We start from the raw sequence: 19521 nt of genomic DNA, 5'->3' as shown, positions 1-19521 counted from the left end.
ACTCCAGTGCGACTTATAAGTTTTTTTCCTTCTTTATTATGTATTTTCGGCAGGTGGGACTTATACTCCGGAGCGACTTATACTCCGAAAAATACGGTATATTATTAACGTTTAAGAATTAACATAAAATGAAGTGGAGTGGTAATGGTTTTTGGCGACACCAAGTGGTCACAGTAAATCATTAAATTAAGCTCATGACCGAGTAAATTGAATGATAAGGGCACGGTTGTTACTGGATACTTTCAATCCCACTCCTCCCTTTGAGACTTTGTACATGTAATAATATAACTATAATTAATCGAAACTGGTTTACAGTATCGTAGTGTTTGTATCAGAGATTTTAAATGCATTCCAAAATACCTCGATACATGTTTTTTTTTTTGCTGATATCGGACCGATATGGATACATAGACCCAAATTAAAAGGTGCAATGTTGCTAAGTACTATTATATGGAAGGAAATCTATATTGTTTGTCTGTTTTCACTGCAACATGCAGTCATATACCATCTAAATATGATTTGATTAATAAGAGTTTTACACTTCTCCATCACTAAAACTCACACATGGAATCCTTCAGTCGATGTGTGTCTGTCTGCACTTACCAAGTTAGTGTATCAAGGTAGGTTTATGTTACAATAAATCAGAAATAAATTAAATCCTTGTCCCCGAAAACGCCCTCCTGCACTGCAGACTTCAACATCCAGTAGAGCAGGGGTCACCAACCTTTTTGACACCAAGAGCTACTTCTTGGGTACTGATTAATGCCAAGGGCTACCAGTTTGATACACACTTACATAAATTGCCAGAAAAAGCCAATTTGCCCAATTTACCTTTAATAAAGAAATATATATATATATATATGTATATATATATATATATATATACATATATATATATATATGTATAAAAATGGGTATTTCTGTCCGTCATTACGTCGTACATTTTTGTTTTCCTTTTACGGAAGGTTTTTGTAGAGAATAAATGATGAGAAAAACACTTAATTGAACAGTTTAAAAGAAGAGAAAACACGAAAAAAATTTAAATACAATTTTGAAACATAGTTAATCTTTAGTTTCAACTCTTTAAAATTCAAAATTCAACCGAAAAAAATGAAGAGAAAAACTAGCTAATTTGAGTCTTTTTGAAAAAACAAACAAAAAAAAAGAATTTATGGAACATCATTACAAATTTTTCCTGATTGAGATTAATTTTAGAATTTTTATGATATGTTTTAAATAGGTTAAAATCCACTTTGAAACAAGATTTAAGTTTGATGCTACGGATGTTCTAGATTTGCCAGAATATCATTTTTGGAATTTCAATCATAATACGTTTGAAGAAATATATTATATTATATATTATTCGTCGAAAAAACCGAAGCTAAAATGAAGAATTAAACTAAAATTTATTTATTATTCTTTACAATAATAATAATAATAAAAAATACTTGAACATTGATTTAAATTGTCAGGAAAGAAGAGGAAGGAATTTAAAAGGTAAAAAGGTATATATGTTTAAAAATCTTAAAATTATTTTTAAGGTTGTATTTTTTCTCTAAAATTGTCTTTCTGAAAGTTATAAGAAGCAAAGTAAAAAACATAAATGAATTTACTGAAACAAGTGAAGACCAAGTCTTTAAAATATTTTCTTGGATGTTCAAATTCTATTTGAGTTTTGTCTCTCTTAAAATTAAAAATGTCGAGCAAAGCGAGACCAGCTTGCTAGTAAATAAATACAATTTTAAAAATAGAGGCAGCTCACTGGTAAGTGCTGCTATTTGAGCTATTTTTAGAACAGGCCAGGGGGCGACTCATCTGGTCCTTACGGGCACCGCGTTGGTGACCCCTGCAATAGAGTATAGGATACAGTAACACAAGATACAGTATAATATAACTTAAACCAGGCAAATGGAAATGTGTCTTGAATGTTGATTAGTTGTGCATGCACTGCAGAGGCAGATTGACATGAATGGGTTAAAATGAGCATTAATAACTCCAATCAAAATGGTGATAGCAACAAAATCATACAGAAGAATGCAACACAATGCACTGCACTGAGAGGGAAACTTGAAGCATCAATTTCCCGAGAAATGCATTTTCCAAAAGAAAAAGGCCAGTCAACAGTCAAGAGCAAAGACCAAAGAGAGAGAGTGCCCTTCAGACAGGGCCCATTACCTGGACCCTAGGGGGAATAGGCGTTGTTCTTCTACTAAGGCTTTGGCTCTGGATAAGCAAAATTAACAACAAAAGGGATATGTAATAAAACCAAAATCCCACACAACTTCACCCAAAACACAAACACGAGGGGTTTTGCTTTCATTTGCATCTTGAAGAGTTTTGGTAAATACATCATTTCTGCCCTAAACCTGGCATCTCAATGACAATAATATCACTAACTTGTGTCTACAATTTCCCAAAGAACAGCTATGATTTACGTCCCATTAAGAAAAATAATTGGACTAAAAAAACAATAAAGAAAAGCACATTATGCAAACTTTTTTGCAAATCCAACATTTAATACTTGTCGTATGTATTCTTTCAGTGCAAATGCTTAACCCATTCATCCCGGGGGCGTGGGGGAGGGGGGTTTAAATCAGAAAATGGACACATCCAAACACCGACAATCCAGAGTCGGGACTCAGGTCAGCCAAATAGATGTGACGCTGTGCCTGTTTGCCTTAACAAACTAGCAGACCATTTTCTTGACGTGGTTTGTCACTACAAATATTGACAATTATATAAAACACCAAATTAGATCAGCCTGATGTAGCTCAAGTTCACATCGCTCGTAACTCATCTAATGAAAACACGAGGCAATTTATCACAAAGTCCATACGTCACACTTACTGAGAGCTGTCCTGACAAGTACTGGGGGGCATCCCTCAGCATGTTGGGACTCATGGGCGACGTGACAGAAATGGACGGGCGATCCATCTTTTGGGACTCAAAAGAACTAGAACCTGAAATATAACATGGAGGCGATGATTGGGGAATATAAGATAACAGAGAAATGTTAAGGAAGTAAAGGAACAACACAAAAAGTCTGCGGGCTATAGAGCATTTTCTGTTCGGGCTCCAGTACTCTGGAATGCCCTCCCGGTAACAGTTCGCGATGCCACCTCAGTAGAAGCATTTAAGTCTCACCTTAAAACTCATTTGTATACTCTAGCCTTTAAATAGACTCCCTTTTTAGACCAGTTGATCTGCCGTTTCTTTTCTTTTTCTTCTATGTCCCTCTGTGTATCGGCTGGGGACATCTCTGCGCTGCTGGTCCGCTACCCTTGGGATGGTTTCCTGCTGGCTCCGCTGTGAACGGGACTCTCGCTGCTGTGTTTGGACTGGACTCTCGCGACTGTGTTGTATCCATTGTGGATTGAACTTTCACAGTATCATGTTAGACCTGCTCGACATCCATTGCTTTCCTCCTCTCTAAGGTTCTCATAGTCATCATTGTCACCGACGTCCCACTGGGTCATTATTGTCACCAATGTCCCACTGGGTGTGAGTTTTCCTTGCCCTTATGTGGGCCTACCGAGGATGTCGTGGTGGTTTGTGCAGCCCTTTGAGACACTAGTGATTTAGGGCTATATAAGTAAACATTGATTGATTGATTGAAAGACTTCAGCGGCAATATGCACTTTATACCTCATAATCCTGTTAGGCTGATTTTTCAACCTCGTATTTTTTGCACTTATTGTTGGCAGAAATTGCACATTATCTATTCACATATTGTACAAACTTTACATGCTTATGCACATTTTTTACATTTAAAAATAATCCAAACAACACCTCTGTGTAGGCCTGAGAGACAAACGGGTGAACTCTGGCAATGTTCATGAGGTGATAACAATATATTTGTATCACTTATTTTTGCACAATTTTTGATATATGGGATACAAGTCAGCTTAGAGTTAAAAATAGTACGCCTAGTTTTTTTAATAGACTGTGTTGGTTTAGCATCTTGTAATTTTGGTAAAACTTCAGGTCATTCAAAAAAAAACCTCTGGTCTTACAAACCCCGTTTCCATATGAGTTGGGAAATTGTGTTAGATGTAAATATAAACGGAATACAATGATTTGCAAATCATTTTCAACCCATATTCAGTTGAATATGCTACAAAGACAAGATATTTGATGTTCAAACTGATAAACTTTTTTTTTTTTTTTTGCAAATAATAATTAACTTAGAATTTCATGGCTGCAACACGTGCCAAAGTAGTTGGGAAAGGGCATGTTCACCACTGTGTTACATCACCTTTTCTTTTAACAACACTCAATAAACGTTTGGGAACTGAGGAAACTAATTGTTGAAGCTTTGAAAGTGGAATTCTTTCCCATTCTTGTTTTATGTAGAGCTTTAGTCGTTCAACAGATAATAATCATTACTTTAAAATTTGATGCCAGCAACACGGGCCAAAAAAGTTGGAAAAGGTGGCAATAAATACTGATAAAGTTGAGGAATGCTCATCAAACACTTTTTTTGGAACATCCCACAGGTGTGCAGGCTAATTGGGAACAGGTAGGTGCCATGATTAGGTATAGAAACAGCTTCCCAAAAAATGCTCTATCTTTCACAAGAAAGGATGGGACAGTCCACAACTGCATGAGCAAATAGTCAAACCGTTTAAGAACAACGTTACTCAAAGTGCAATTCCAAGAAATTTAGGAATTTTAACATCTACGGTCCATAATATCATCAAAAGGTTCAGAGAATCTGGAGAAATCACTCCACGTCAGCGGCATGGCCAGAAACCAACATTGAATGACCGTGACCTTCGATCCCTCAGACGCTACTGCATCAAAAACCGACATCAATCTCTAAAGGATATCACCACATGGGCTCAGGAACACTTCAGAAAACCACTGTCACTAAATACAGTTTGTCGCTACATCTACAAGTGCAAGTTAAAGCTTTACTATGCAAAGCCAAAGCCTTTTATCAACAACATCCAGAAACCAAGCCGGCTTCTCTGGGCCGGAGACCGTCTGAGATGGACTGATGCAAAGTGGAAAAGTGTTCTGCAGTCTGACGAGTCCACATTTCAAATTGTTTTTGGAAATATTGGACATTTTGTCATCCGGACCAAAGGGGAAGCTAACCATCCAGACTGTTATCGACGCAAAGTTCAAAAGCCAGCATGTGTGATGGTATGGGGGTGCATTAGTGCCCAAGGCATGGGTAACGTACACATCTGTGAAGGCATCATTAATGCTGAAAGGTACATACAGGTTTTGGAACAACATATGCCGTTTTTTTCCATGGAAGCCCCTGCTTATTTCAGCAAGACAATGCCAAGCCACATTCAGTACGTGTTACAACAGCGTTGCTTCGTAAAAAAAAGAGTGCAGGTACTTTCCTGGCCCGCCTGCAGTCCAGACCTGTCTCCCGTCGAAAATGGGTGGCGGATTATGAAGCGTAAAATACGACTGTTGAACGACTGAAGCTGAAGAATTCCACTTTCAAAGCTTCAACAATTAGTTTCCTCAGTTCCCAAACATTTATTGAGTGTTGTTAAAAGAAAAGGTGATGTAACACAGTGGTGAACATGCCCTTTCCCAACTACTTTGGCACATGTTGCAGCCATGAAATTCTAAGTTAATTATTATTTGCAAAAAAAAAAAAATAAAGTTTATAACTTTGAACATCAAATATCGTGTCTTTGTAGTGCATTCAATTGAATATGAGTTGAAAAGGATTTGCAAATCATTGTATTCCGTTTATATTTACATCTAACACAATTTCCCAACTCATATGGAAAGGGGGTTTGTACTTGAGACTTGTAAATTCACTGCTATCCACGAATTGCTGTCTAAAACGCAGTTAAAAAGGGTATCTACTGGTTGTGTGTCGTTGGGCAAAATATTACTGTGTTTCATCAGCGTAGTGGTGAAGTGAAGTGAAGTAAATTATATTTATATATAATTATATTCTCTACACTGTAAGTGCTTTTCATAGTGAAACCCACTCTCTACATCTGTAAGTTACATTTAAACCAGGGTGGGTGGCACTGGGAACAGGTGGGTAAAGTGTCTTGCCCGAGGACACAACGGGAGTGACGAGGATGGTGGAAGCGGAGATCGAACCTGGAACCCTTAAGTTTCTGGCACGGCCGCTCTAGCAACTGAGCCACGCCGCCCAGTGTAACTGTGGACACTGATGCAGTGTCTCCCAATAATATCCTTAAAAAGCTGTGAGTAGGTATTAAAACTAATGGGACCTAAAATTCAGCCCTGGGGAACCCTTTATCTTATTTTATGTGTTATACTATATACGATATTGCGATTATACCACAAAAAGAAAAAAAATGTAATTTCAACGCTCCGTGTTATCTCGGACACACTGCAGAAACTGAAATCTAAGTAAGATTAAGTATCTGAAATAAGGGTAATATTTGCTTATTTTCCGTCTGATAAGATAATTCTTCTCACCAAGCAGATTTTATGTTAGCGTGTTTTACTTGTTTTAAGGTTTTGATCCTAAATTATCTCAGTACGATATTACAGCTTGTTGCTGAGATTTTATGACCGATATTGAGTAAAACATGCTTGAAACTAGAATATCAACTGATGCAAAGCTGCGTCATTAACACTCACAAGTATAGAACTACTTTTTTAAAGTAATCATTTCTTACTTCAAGCATGAAAAAAAAAATAATGATGCCGAGCGCATATCATTGTGTCAATAATGATAATGGCACTAGCTTTTACTTAATTTATGAATGTTTTTCAACATATTGAGCAATGAGGTCTCATTTTTTTTCTACCAAGAAAAGTGCACTTGGTATTAGTGAGAATATACTTACTTTAAGGTATTTTGGGATTCATGGAGGTTAGCTATTTTTACTTGTTTTGGAAAGTCTTGAGAAGCCATATTTTCTTGTTCTATTGGCAGATAATGTTGCTTAGTTCAAATAAAATACCCCTAATTTTTCAAAAAATTTTTTGTTCTTTTTGAACACTGACTTTTTGCAATGCACACGGTAAATTGACAATACAGATTCTAGAATCTTGATGGCTTGTAGGAACAAAAACAGAAAAAAAAACAGGACCAAGATTGCAATTCAGAGAGGCAGAGTGAAAGAATAAATGGATTCTTGCTTGATTAATTGGTTTTGTAAACGATAAGAAATCTTGGCCTCACTCACTCGATTCCAGTTGTGCATGTGTGCTGTCTGGTATCCTTGGAATATCTCTGAAAAAGAAACAAATACAAGAGATGGAAGAAAAGGATGAGGTCAAGTGAATCAATAAGCTAATTCTGAAAGCCTTAATGACCTTAAGTACAGCATTAGTCTTCATTCGCACAGAAGAACCATTCAGCAGCACAAAGCAGGTCAGATATAGGAATTGACTCTAAAAAATGTGTCCGTTGGTGTGTGTGTGTGTGTGTCTGTGTGTGTGTGTGTGTCATGTTCTCTGAGCTGAGTCAGAGCCAGAGAGAGAAAGATACAAGTGAAAACATGTGTCCTTTTAAGTGATTTATTACTCTAAATCATGGGTGTCAAACTCTGGACCGCGGGCCAAATTTGGCCCGCCCTGTCATTTCATTTGGCCCTTGAGGTAATATCATCCATCCATCCATTTTCTTCCGCTTATTCCCTTTCGGGGTCGCGGGGGGCGCTGGCGCCTATCTCAGCTACAATCGGGCGGAAGGCAGGGTACACCCTGGACAAGTCGCCACCTCATCGCAGGGCCAACACAGATAGACAGACAACATTCACACTCACATTCACACACTAGGGCCAATTTAGTGTTGCCAATCAACCTATCCCCAGGTGCATGTCTTTGGAGGTGGGAGGAAGCCGGAGTACCCGGAGGGAACCCACGCATTCACGGGGAGAACATGCAAACTCCACACAGAAAGAGCCCAAGCCTGGATTTGAACCCAGGACTGCAGGAACTTCGTATTGTGAGGCAGACGCACTAACCCCTCTGTCACCGTGAGATTAGAGCTGGCCCGCCGGTATTATACAGCGGCTGCCTCTGTAACACTGCATTCACCGCTGATACTCGTACTTGCCAACCCTCACGATTTTCCCGGGAGACTCCCAAAGTTCAGTGCCCCTCCCGAAAATCTCCCGGGGCAACCATTCTTCCAAATTTCTCCCGGTTTCCACCCGGACAACAATATTGGGGGCGTGCCTTGAAGGCACTGCCTTTAGCGTCCTCTACAGCCTGTCGTCACGTCCGCTTTTCCGCCATACAAACAACGTGCCGGTCCAGTCACATAATATATGCTGGTTTAACACACACAAGTGAATGCAAGACATACTTGATCAACAGCCATAAGGGTCACACTGAGGGTGGCCGTATAAACAACTTTAACACTTTTTACAAATAGGCGCCACACTGTGAAGCCACACCAAACAAGAATGACAAACACATTTCGGGAGAACATCCGCACCGTAGCACAACATAAACTCAACAGAAGAAATACCCACAACCCCTTGCAGCACTAACTCTTCCGGGACGCTGCAATATATACCCCCGCTGCCACCAAACCCCGCTCCCCAAATTTTTATTTACATTTTATTTGATATGCCATTGATATTTTTTAGTCATTATTATAATTTGAAACTCAATTTTGTATGTGACTATAAAGCTTCATAAGCCTTGCTTGTTTAATATTCAATGCAAAACTTGTTTGGGTCCCTGTTAAAAGGTTAATTTGTTCAACCTTGGCCCGCGGCTTTGTTGAGTTTAAAATTTTGGGCCACTCTGTATTTGAGTTTGACACCCCTGCTCTAAATCATGGTAGTTGTGGTAAGATACAAATGGCACCGTTAAATCGGAGACTTATACTGTATCTTGTGGAGAAGGGATGAAGCATTTTGAAATAAAAAAGAGAATAAGATTAATCGGACAAATGGCATACAGGGTGAAGGTAACTACTCTAAAGCAATTTCCCAAAGCCGGAGTACTTATTCCACCTGCTGTCATTTCAGCCAGTGTTCATTCCTAAGAGAGCAACAACTAAGCGATTGTGAATGTCCAATGTCAGAAAACAATTCAGTAATACGGCCACGTTCATTCCCAATTAAAAGGAGGACAACATACATCCCAACAATAACTATTAAACATGTTTAACATTCTAAATTAGACTTAAAAAGACGAATCCATGCCTTTGTCTCCAGCAGGTTAGACTATTGTAACGGCTTTTTCACTGGAGTCTCCAAACCAGTGGTTCTTAACCTGGGTTCGATCGAACCCTAGGGGTTTGGTGAGTCGGTCTCAGGGGTTCGTCAGAGCCTCTGCCGCGGAGGTCAAGAAACATCCGACTCATCAACCCGGTAACAGTTCGAGATGCTACCTCAGTAGAAGCATTTAAGTCTCACCTTAAAACTCATCTGTATACTCTAGCCTTTAAATAGACCTCCTTTTTAGACCAGTTGATCTACCGCTTCTTTTCTCTCTCCTATGTCCCCCCCTCCCTTGTGGAGGGGGTCCGGTCCGATGACCATGGATGAAGTACTGGCTGTCCAGAGTCGAGACCCAGGATGGACCGCTCGTCGGGACCCAGGATGGACCGTTCGCCTGTATCGGTTGGGGACATCTCTACGCCGCTGATCCGCTTGAGATGGTTTCCTGTGGACGGGACTCTCGCTGCTGTCTTGGATCCGCTTGAACTGAACTCTCGCGGCTGTGTTGGAGCCACTATGGATTGAACTTTCACAGTATCAGGTTAGACCCGCCCGACATCCATTGCTTTCGGTCCCCTAGAGGGGGGGGGGGGTAGCCCACATCTGAGGTCCTCTCCAAGGTTTCTCATAGTCAGCATTGTCACTGGCGTCCCACTGGATGTGAATTCTCCTTGCCCTTTTGTGGGTTCTTCCGAGGATGTTGTAGTCGTAATGATTTGTGCAGTCCTTTGAGACATTTGTGATTTGGAGCTATATAAATAAACATTGATTGATTGATTGATGTTAATAGAAAACTTCTCCCTATCGCCGTATCATGCTGTCCTCTATCCAATATGATTTATTCAAAAGATGAACATAGAACAGTTTTGAAGGCATTTTTTAACTTTTCGCTCTGTTGTTATCCAGTATGTCGCCTTTTCTGTTTTGGATTTCCCAACGTCACTCTCATCAGCGTCACGAGTTGTTTTCGATGTGATTGGTTGAAGTAGCACGTCATTCAAGATAACGGACAAAGGGTTTATCCAATCACATACAATGATTTTTTTTTTTTACAAGGCCCCGGCTTCTGAAATACATTGTGGAGGGAGGTGTAGCCAGCGCTGCCTGTAGGAGCAAAAGTCACCGTCACTGTCCATGGTGCTGAAGACGAGCGCCATCGGGCATGGGCTGACGGCGAGACACAGCTGGCAGGTGATTAGATTTCACAGGTGGTACGTGTTGATCTAATCATCTGTTGTCTTTAACAGTGAACGGTCGGGAGCAGAAGGAGGAGAGAGGCGTGTGTTACGTCTGTTCAGCATTGTGATGCCGGGTTCGATTCCCTCGACGATGCGTCAAGTGATTGAACACAGCAAAGGTAAGATAAACAGATTTATTTAAATAACAAAAAGAGCTATATAACAAAAATGCTAGAGCTAGTAGAATAAAACAAACAAAGGACGCTAGCATAAAAGCTAGGATATACAAAAATGAGAACTAAACTGGCACATAGACACATTAAAGAGAAAAACAAAACATACAGCATGAGAGCTGGAATAAACAAATGGCTTAGCGTGAAAAGCTAGCGAGAATATACATACGATGTAGAGTGCAGGCGTAACTTGTTGCGTGAAAACAAATTATGAACCCAGGCTGAACAAACAAAAGAGGACGGTTTATAAAGTGACGGTGATTATCTGTAGCAGGTGTGCGGGGCGTGAGCAACAGGTGAACTGATGAGTAACCATGGTAATGAACAAAAACAGGAAGTATGAGGGTAGAACGACGGAGTGATAAAAATGCAACAATAAACCATAATATGGGAAGATCGGAGTACGGATCTTAACAGCATGAGAAGTCCCAGATCCTTGTGTGGAGCTCAGCTAACTACAAGGATCTAGCGAGAGTCAGGTTTCATTGTTATTAAATTACTTCACAAATCTATTCATTGTACAATCTATTGTATTGTCTTTATAACACAATATTTCTTAGATAAAAGTTTGTTTTTCTATTCAAAAGTGATATTACATAGTAGAATGGTTGTGTTTTGGGAAGCCAAGCACAGAATCCATAAATGTTCATTCATTTCAATGGCCGACTTGTCCAGCGTGTACCCCGCCTTCCGCCCGAATGGAGCAGAGATAGGCTCCAGCAACCCCTGCTACCCCGAAAGAGACAAGCGGTAGGAAATGGATGGATGGACGGGCGACATTATTTGGCAAAGATTTTTTTTTAAGTAATAGCTTGAGGGTTAGTGCATCTGCCTCACAATACGAAGGTCCTGAGTAGTCCTAGGTTCAATCCCGGGCTCGGGATCTTTCTGTGTAGAGTTTGCATGTTCTCCCCATGACTGCGTGGGTTCCCTCCGGGTACTCCGGCTTCCTCCCACCTCCAAAAACATGCACCTGGGGATAGGTTGATTGGCAACACTAAAATTGGTCCTAGTGTGTGAATGTGAGTGTGAATGTTGTCTGTCTTGGCCCTGCGATGAGGTGGCGACTTGTCCAGGGTGTATCCCGCCTTCCGCCCAAATGGAGCAGAGATAGGCTCTAGCAACCCCTGCAACCCCGAAAGGGACAAGCGGTAGGAAATGGATGGATGGATGGGCGACATTATTTGGTGAAGATTTTTTTTAAAGTAATAGCTCGAGGGTTAGTGCATCTGCCTCACAATACAAAGGTCCTGAGTATTCCTAGGTTCAATCCCGGGCTCGGGATCTTTCTGTGTAGAGTTTGCATGTTCTCCCCATGACTGCGTGGGTTCCCTCCGGGTACTCCGGTTTCCTCCCACCTCCAAAAACATGCACCTGGGGATAGGTTGATTGGCAACACTAAAATTGGTCCTAGTGTGTGAATGTGAGTGTGAATGTTGTCTGTCTTGGCCCTGCGATGAGGTGGCGACTTGTCCAGGGTGTATCCCGCCTTCCGCCCAAATGGAGCAGAGATAGGCTCTAGCAACCCCTGCAACCCCGAAAGGGACAAGCGGTAGGAAATGGATGGATGGATGGGCGACATTATTTGGCGAAGATTTTTTTTAAAGTAATAGCTCGAGGGTTAGTGCATCTGCCTCACAATACAAAGGTCCTGAGTATTCCTAGGTTCAATCCCGGGCTCGGGATCTTTCTGTGTAGAGTTTGCATGTTCTCCCCATGACTGCGTGGGTTCCCTCCGGGTACTCCGGTTTCCTCCCACCTCCAAAAACATGCACCTGGGGATAGGTTGATTGGCAACACTAAAATTGGTCCTAGTGTGTGAATGTGAGTGTGAATGTTGTCTGTCTTGGCCCTGCGATGAGGTGGCGACTTGTCCAGGCTGTACGCCGCCTTACGCCCGAATGCAGCTGAGATAGGCTTTAGTGACCTCCCGCGACTCCAAAAGGGACAAGCGGTAGGAAATGGATGGATGGATGGTACCACTATACAGCTGTAAAGTAGCACTAGATAATAAATTCATCCATCCATCCATCCATTTTCTACCGCTTATTCCCTTTTTGGGGTCGCGGGGGTCGCTGGCGCCTATCTCAGCTACAATCGGGCGGAAGGCGGGGTACACCCTGGACAAGTCGCCACCTCATCGCAGGGCCAACACAGATAGACAGACAACATTCACACTCACATTCACACACTAGGGCCAATTTAGTGTTGCCAATCAACCTATCCCCAGGTGCATGTCTTTGGAAGTGGGAGGAAGCCGGAGTACCCGGAGGGAACCCACGCATTCACGGAGAGAACATGCAAACTCCACACAGAAAGATCCCGAGCCTGGATTTGAACCCAGGACTGCAGGACCTTCGTATTGTGAGGCAGACGCACTAACCCCTCTTCCACCGTGAAGCCAAGTATTATTCAATAAATATATTTATAAAGGATTTTTGAATTGTTGCTATTTTTAGAATATTTAAAAAAAAATCTCAAGTACCCCTTGGCATATACCTTCAAGTACCCCCAGGGGTACGCATACCCCCATTTGAGAACCACTGATCTACTGAAAAAACCCGATCCTGGATTTGAACCCAGGACTGCAGGACCTTCGTATTGTGAGGCAGACGCACTAACCCCTCTCCCACCGTGAAGCCATAATGAATTCACACATATGAAAAAAATGCTGTTCAATTGTGTAAAAAATGTGCGAGAATAATGCGTGCGATTTTGCAGAAGTATGGATGAAGAAGCAACACATAGTTCCAGCAAAAAATGCTTACCGGCACACAATTTGTGGAATTGTTAGACTACTGTTACAACAGTGTATGCTTATTAATCCAACATGCAAGAGTTGTGTATTAATTGAACCAAACTGCTTGGAATGTTAAGTCAGAATTCCCGTGTTCATAAATGGATTTTGCTGCTAGTGTGACTGCCGTATAATAAAGTGAAATAGTGCTGGTGTCGAGAGAGACAGAGAAACCTGGGTGTGAGTTGATTAGGATGTTGGAACTGAACACTGCTGTTCAACCCGTCAGAATCAGTGTGACTTTGTTGGGATGATAGATTACCCCGAGTCATTTTGATGAAATAAGGCTCCGAGATATACTTAGCTTTTCTGCACGGTTACTACTGTTTACGGCCGCACCAGTGCCGTGTTTTGGTGCCTATTAGAGCCACTTCGGACAAATTTACACATATTTCTTATGTTTATATATCATGCTTTGTTTAAAGTAAATTTGATTAAACAGTAACGGACTGTATATTTGGTATTTTACTTTAGAATGTAATAGAATAGAGGCCGTGCGATGAGGTGGCGGCTTGTCCAGGGTGTACTCCGCCTTCCGCCCGATTGTAGCTGAGATAGGCACCAGCCCCCCCCGCGAACCCAAAGGGAATACGCGGTAGAAAATGGATGGATGGATGGACAATAGAATAGAATAGAAAGGACTTTATTGATCCCTGGGGGAAATTCAGCACCACAGTTGGCTCACAATAAGCAATAAACTGGTATTTTAGGTATAGGTATTTTTTTACATGGGAATAATATAAATAGAGTCTAGTATTACACAGCAATATCTATAAAATTCTACAGGGTCTAGCTCCATCCTATTTTGCAGATTTTATTGTACCATATGTCCCGGCAAGAAATCTGTGTTCAAAGAACTCCGGTTTATTAGTGACTCCCAGAGTCCAAAAAAAGTCTGCGGGCTATAGAGCATTTTTCTATTCGGGCTCCAGTACTACGGAATGCCCTCCCGGTAACAGTTAGAGGTGCTACCTCAGTAGAAGCATTTAAGTCTCACCTTAAAACTCATTTGTATACTCTAGCCTTTAAATAGACCCTCCTATTAGACCAGTTGATCTGCCGTTTCTTTTCTTTTCTGCTCTACCCCCTTGTCCCTTGTGGGAGGGGGGGCACAGGTCCGGTGGCCATGGATGAAGTGCTGGCTGTCCAGAGTCGGGACCCGAGGTGGACCGTTCGCCTGTGCATGGGTTGGGTACATCTCTGCGCTGCTGACCCGTCTCCGCTCAGAATGGTCTCCTGCTGGCCCCACTATGGACTGGACTTTCACAATATTATGGTGGACCCACTCGACGTCCATTGCATCCGGTCTCCTCTAAATGGGGCGGGTGACCCACATCTGCGGTCCTCTCCAAGGTTTCTCAAAGTCATTCTCTTTGACATCCCCACTGGGTGTGAGTTTTTCCTTGCCCTATGTGGGACCTGAACCGAGGATGTCGTTGTGGCTTGTGCAGCCCTTTGAGATACTTGTGATTTAAGGCTGTATAAATAAACATTGATTGATAACATGTGAATAATATACAAACTGTAAATACAGTCTATTATACAGCATAATTCACATGTGAATAGTATAAATACTAGGGGTGTAACGGTACACAAAAATAGAGGTCACGGTTCGGTTCATTTTCGGTACAGTAAGAAAGCAACAAAATATAAATTTTTTAGGTATTTATTAACCAAATTTGTAAACAATGGCTTGATCCTTTTAACATTGGGAACACTATAATAATTCTGCCCATGTTAATCCACATTAAACTGCCTCAAGTTGTTGCTTTGATTAAATAAAATTGCACAACTTTTCTTCTACATATAAAAAGTGCAACATTGAACAGTTTCAAGTCAACTCATCATGCTTAATTTATTACAGCATTGGGGAAGCCTGTAGAAGATTTTTATTATGTAAATGTTATATTTTTATCAACATGTGATAGCAGGGACCCTGCCATTCAAAACTAGGCTGCTACATTACTAATGATTAATGTAACTATAGCTGAAAATTCATCCCTGACCACCATGGAGTTTATGTAAGTTTTATGATGCACATAAATTATTTTATACATTATCAGAGACAGAAACTCTTCATTTAATATAATGTCCTTTTTTGCTGCTTCAACACATCTCAATCAACACTGTCCGTAACACACACACACACACACCGCAAAATAAGTTACTGTTACGCTAAAAGCTAACTAGCCTTCACCTAAAGCCAGGACTGCGAGTGAGCTGAGCTGCAGTTTGTTTCTAGAAGGTCAACGGGCTCATGGTGATGTTTAGAAAGTAGTTGACTTGGAATACAATTTGGGGAGAGTGCGTTGCTCCCCTGCTAAAAACTTATCTGCTCGACATCGACACTGAAGCCCTGACGACATGCGCTCTGAATACGCATTGCTGATTGGCTTTGTATGTAACCAATCAGATGGTTGTGTGGGCGGGACAATGCAGGGTGCTGTGTACAGATTGATTGACTTTGAAAATGGTCGCGGGCACTCACCCGATGGGCCGTGAGACCACCAGTTCCACTTGTGGCTCAGGCTTGGATTCTAGAATGATATTGTAAACTTCTTTAAATGTGGCTCCTTGCAAAAGCTTCCCGTTCCACTCCAGCACCTGGTCACCTGTAAAAAAAACAGCAGATTTCGTAGGATAAACATGTCTCACAAGTGTAACGATGAGCACTGGATGTGAATGTTTGGGATGTCCTTGATACCTGGCCTGAGGTGCCCTACAGTATCTGCTAGACTCCCTTTCCTCACTTTAGTGATAAAAGCACAAAGTCTACCAGATTCTGTCATCTTGCCCCCGACCACCTGCAGTGAAAAGGGAAGATCAAATTAGTGTTAGCCTTTTCACGCACAAAAAATGAGTATAATCCCTTGTGTTGAAACTAGAGCTGTCAAAATTTATGACTTAACTCATGTGATTAATCACAAAAAAATGATCGCATTAATCATGCACAAACTTTTATTAATAATGCTATTTATTTTGACCGTACAGCTCTTTTACCTAACCGTTATACAGTCAGTGATTAAATCAATGCATACGTCAGTACAAAAATAAGAGAAAAACTCAAAATTTCACTCCAAAATACAGCCTGCAAGAACTTTAGATACAACTGTTACCAATTTTTAGGCAAATAAATGACATGCATTCAAGTAACATGGTTAAAAACCTCCCCGGATGACTTTGGGGTTATCCAGGGACGAATATTGAGGTCTTTTCTAAGCAAATTTTAATTAGGCAAGCAAGTAATCAAGACTTAGACTTCCTTGTATTGTCATTCAAATTTGAACTTTACAGTACAGATAAGAACAACATTTTGTTGCATTAGCTCGTTGTAGTGCAGGATAAACGAGCAATAAGGTGCAGATACAAATAGATTACTGTACAGATAAATATATTGCACTTTTGCATATGCATCCACATTTATGGATGTATGTTATATCGTCTTTATATTGCAGAGACTTAATCCGTTTTTGGGGGGGAATTGAGAGAATTATTATGATGTGTTTAAGAGTCTTATGGCCTGAGGGAAGAAGCTGTTACAGAACCTGGAGGTTCTGCTACGGAGGCTGCGGAACCTCTTTCAACAGATGTTCTGAGCCCTGGTCAGGCAGCAGCTTTTTTTGATCAACTGTGATTAATCATGATTGATCCAAATTCCAAAATGTGATTAATGTAATTTAAAAAGTGATCATTTGACTTTTTTTTTTTGTCACTGGATCGGTTCGCAGCCGAGTGTGAAGCGGCCGGAATGAGAATCAGCACCTCCAAATCCAAGTCCATGGTTCTCTCCCGGAAAAGGGTGGAGTGCCATCTCCAGGTTGAGGAGGAGACCCTGCCCCAAGTGGAGGAGTTCAAGTACCTAGGAGTCTTGTTCACGAGTGGGGGAAGAGTGGATCGTGAGATCGACAGGCGGATTGGTGCGGCGTCTTCAGTAATGCGGACGTTGTATCGATCTGTTGTGGTGAAGAAGGAGCTGAGCCGGAAGGCAAAGCTCTCAATTTACCGGTCGATCTACGTTCCCATCCTCACCTATGGTCATGAGCTTTGGGTCATGACCGAAAGGATAAGATCACGGGTACAAGCGGCCGAAATGAGTTTCCTCCGCCGGGTGGCGGGGCTCTCCCTTAGAGATAGGGTGAGAAGCTCTGTCATCCGGGAGGAACTCAGAGTAAAGCCGCTGCTCCTTCACATCGAGAGGAGCCAGATGAGGTGGTTCGGGCATCTGGTCAGGATGCCACCCGAACGCCTCCCGAGGGAGGTGTTTAGGGCACGTCCAACCGGTAGGAGGCCTCGGGGAAGACCCAGGACATGTTGGGAAGACTATGTCTCCCGGCTGGCCTGGGAACGCCTCGGGATCCCCCGGGAAGAGCTAGACGAAGTGGCTGGGGAGAGGGAAGTCTGGGCTTCCCTGCTTAGGCTGCTGCCCCCGCGACCCGACCTCGGATAAGCGGAAGAAGATGGATGGATGGATGGATGGATGGATCATTTGACAGCCTTAGTTAAAACACAAGGCAATGCTTATGCATAGCTTTAACACCTTCCTACTAAGTATGGACACTTCAATACACTTTCCAAATGGAAAGACAGTGACAAAGTAGTTCTAAGGTATGTTTGTTTTCGTCCTTTGGGGCACATCCATGCTAGTAGTTTTCTGTGATTCTGTACCATAATGCAAGCCTCTGGTCAAGATCTGCACTGTAGTTGTAAGACGGCGTACTCCACTCTCCTCATACAAATAAAAACCCTGCTTAATGGAGGCTGAATGCCAACATACAAAGGAGCTTAGGGAAGTCTGCTAAATGAAATGGCTTTATGTAACAGGCTGAGGCCAAAGCCGGGGGCTCGCAGAGGAGAACGGAGAGGAGTGGACTGCGAGGGCGAAGCTTGCAGACTGAGTGATAGACTGTCTGACTGGACTGCACACTGCACTTAATGCTGCTGAGGAGACTGAAAATGCACAAAGGCACTGAGCAGACACAAATGTGCATTTTGATGGAACTCATTTAATCAGTAATCCCTTCTGCCAACCCTTTGCTGGCCTTTGTTCTCTTTTCCTTTTGGTAATCAAGCCTTTTGGACTCTGGAGTTATTCTGAAGCCTAATTTGGTATAGTCCTAGTACGGACATGGCGAGAGTACGTGGAGCTGCAAAATGTGCTCCGGTAATTTCAGTATCCAGCATGGTCATTAATAATCATGTAATTGTCAGGTCCCGTTGAACAATAATAGGAAGTAGAGCTGTGATGCAATGAGAAGTTGGAACAAACAAGCACAGTCTTTGACAGGACACAATCGACAAACACGGAAGGTAAGCTCACCTTTAGACCAAGCAGAGCTCCTGAGTCTCGAGGCACGCTTCCATCTTTCATTCTCTTATTGAGCAAAATGCGCCCTATTAGGCGATCCCCGTCTTTGGACGGCTGCCATGTCACCGGATGCTACGAGGTCAGAGCAACAACAGACCTTGTGTTTACCAACTTGAGTGTGATCACTTGAGATATGTTCATAGTGAATGAGGGCATTTGGGGAAGTGTTCATTCACTTAGGGGAGAAAGTTCACACAACTCAGCGTTACAACATTAAACTATGAACGTTTTGATATATAGGAGACTAAAAAAGATCAAAGGTGCAGTCTGCAGTAGGCGCCGAAAAAATGTAAGCAAAAAAAAAAACAACACCTCTAATGCCTGGCTAAATTTGCCACATTTAGGAGTTAAACGGTACAAAAATTGCTATTCAGCTATTGGCGTTATTGCCTGTCAATTACAGTGGAACCTCGATTTACGAACCCCCTCTGTTATGATCCGCTGCCCGGATCATAACATATACTGGTTTTGTTCCGTTTTGGTATTATGTTCTGCTTATGTTTAACTTAGTTCGTGGTGGCACTTCCTGTTTGTTCTGTTTCTATAGTCACGCATTAGTGTCACCTGCCTCTTGTTTTTGACTCACACCTGTTTGTAATTACTGTCCTTATTTAAGCCTGCCTTTTCCGTTCACTCGCCCTCGCATCCTAGTTTTGTTACACGTAACAAGTGACGACGCTGATTCCCGATTCTGGTAAAACCTCCTTTTGTATTTGCTAGCTTCCACGCTATGCTTATGGTTTTTTGTAGCTCCCATGCTAGTTCTGTTGGTTATGCCTTTAGTGCTTCGTGAGAGTTTTTCTGTTCT

The 19521-nt window shown here is 41.8% G+C and overlaps 1 protein-coding gene across 28 annotated transcripts in view; it reads right to left on the bottom strand.

Moving 5' to 3' along the window:
• Positions 1-19521, bottom strand: part of rims2a (regulating synaptic membrane exocytosis 2a) — a 469036-nt gene that overhangs the window by 173079 nt on the left and 276436 nt on the right. For 22 of the 28 annotated variants that reach the window (XM_061916464.1, XM_061916454.1, XM_061916457.1 and 19 more), the window contains 6 exons: positions 18666-18785; positions 16053-16152; positions 15837-15960; positions 7146-7192; positions 2848-2960; positions 2176-2223 (listed from right to left, as the gene is read on the bottom strand). In XM_061916464.1, coding sequence (XP_061772448.1) covers positions 2176-2223; positions 2848-2960; positions 7146-7192; positions 15837-15960; positions 16053-16152; positions 18666-18785 — 552 coding nt within the window. The remainder of the gene's footprint in view (positions 1-2175; positions 2224-2847; positions 2961-7145; positions 7193-15836; positions 15961-16052; positions 16153-18665; positions 18786-19521) is intronic. The other 6 variants (XM_061916458.1, XM_061916460.1, XM_061916471.1 and 3 more) reach the window with 1 other exon arrangement.

Source organism: Nerophis ophidion, linkage group LG11, assembly GCF_033978795.1.
Source record: "Nerophis ophidion isolate RoL-2023_Sa linkage group LG11, RoL_Noph_v1.0, whole genome shotgun sequence".
Classification (NCBI taxonomy): domain Eukaryota; kingdom Metazoa; phylum Chordata; class Actinopteri; order Syngnathiformes; family Syngnathidae; genus Nerophis; species Nerophis ophidion.
This window is presented reverse-complemented; position numbering and strand designations above follow the sequence as displayed.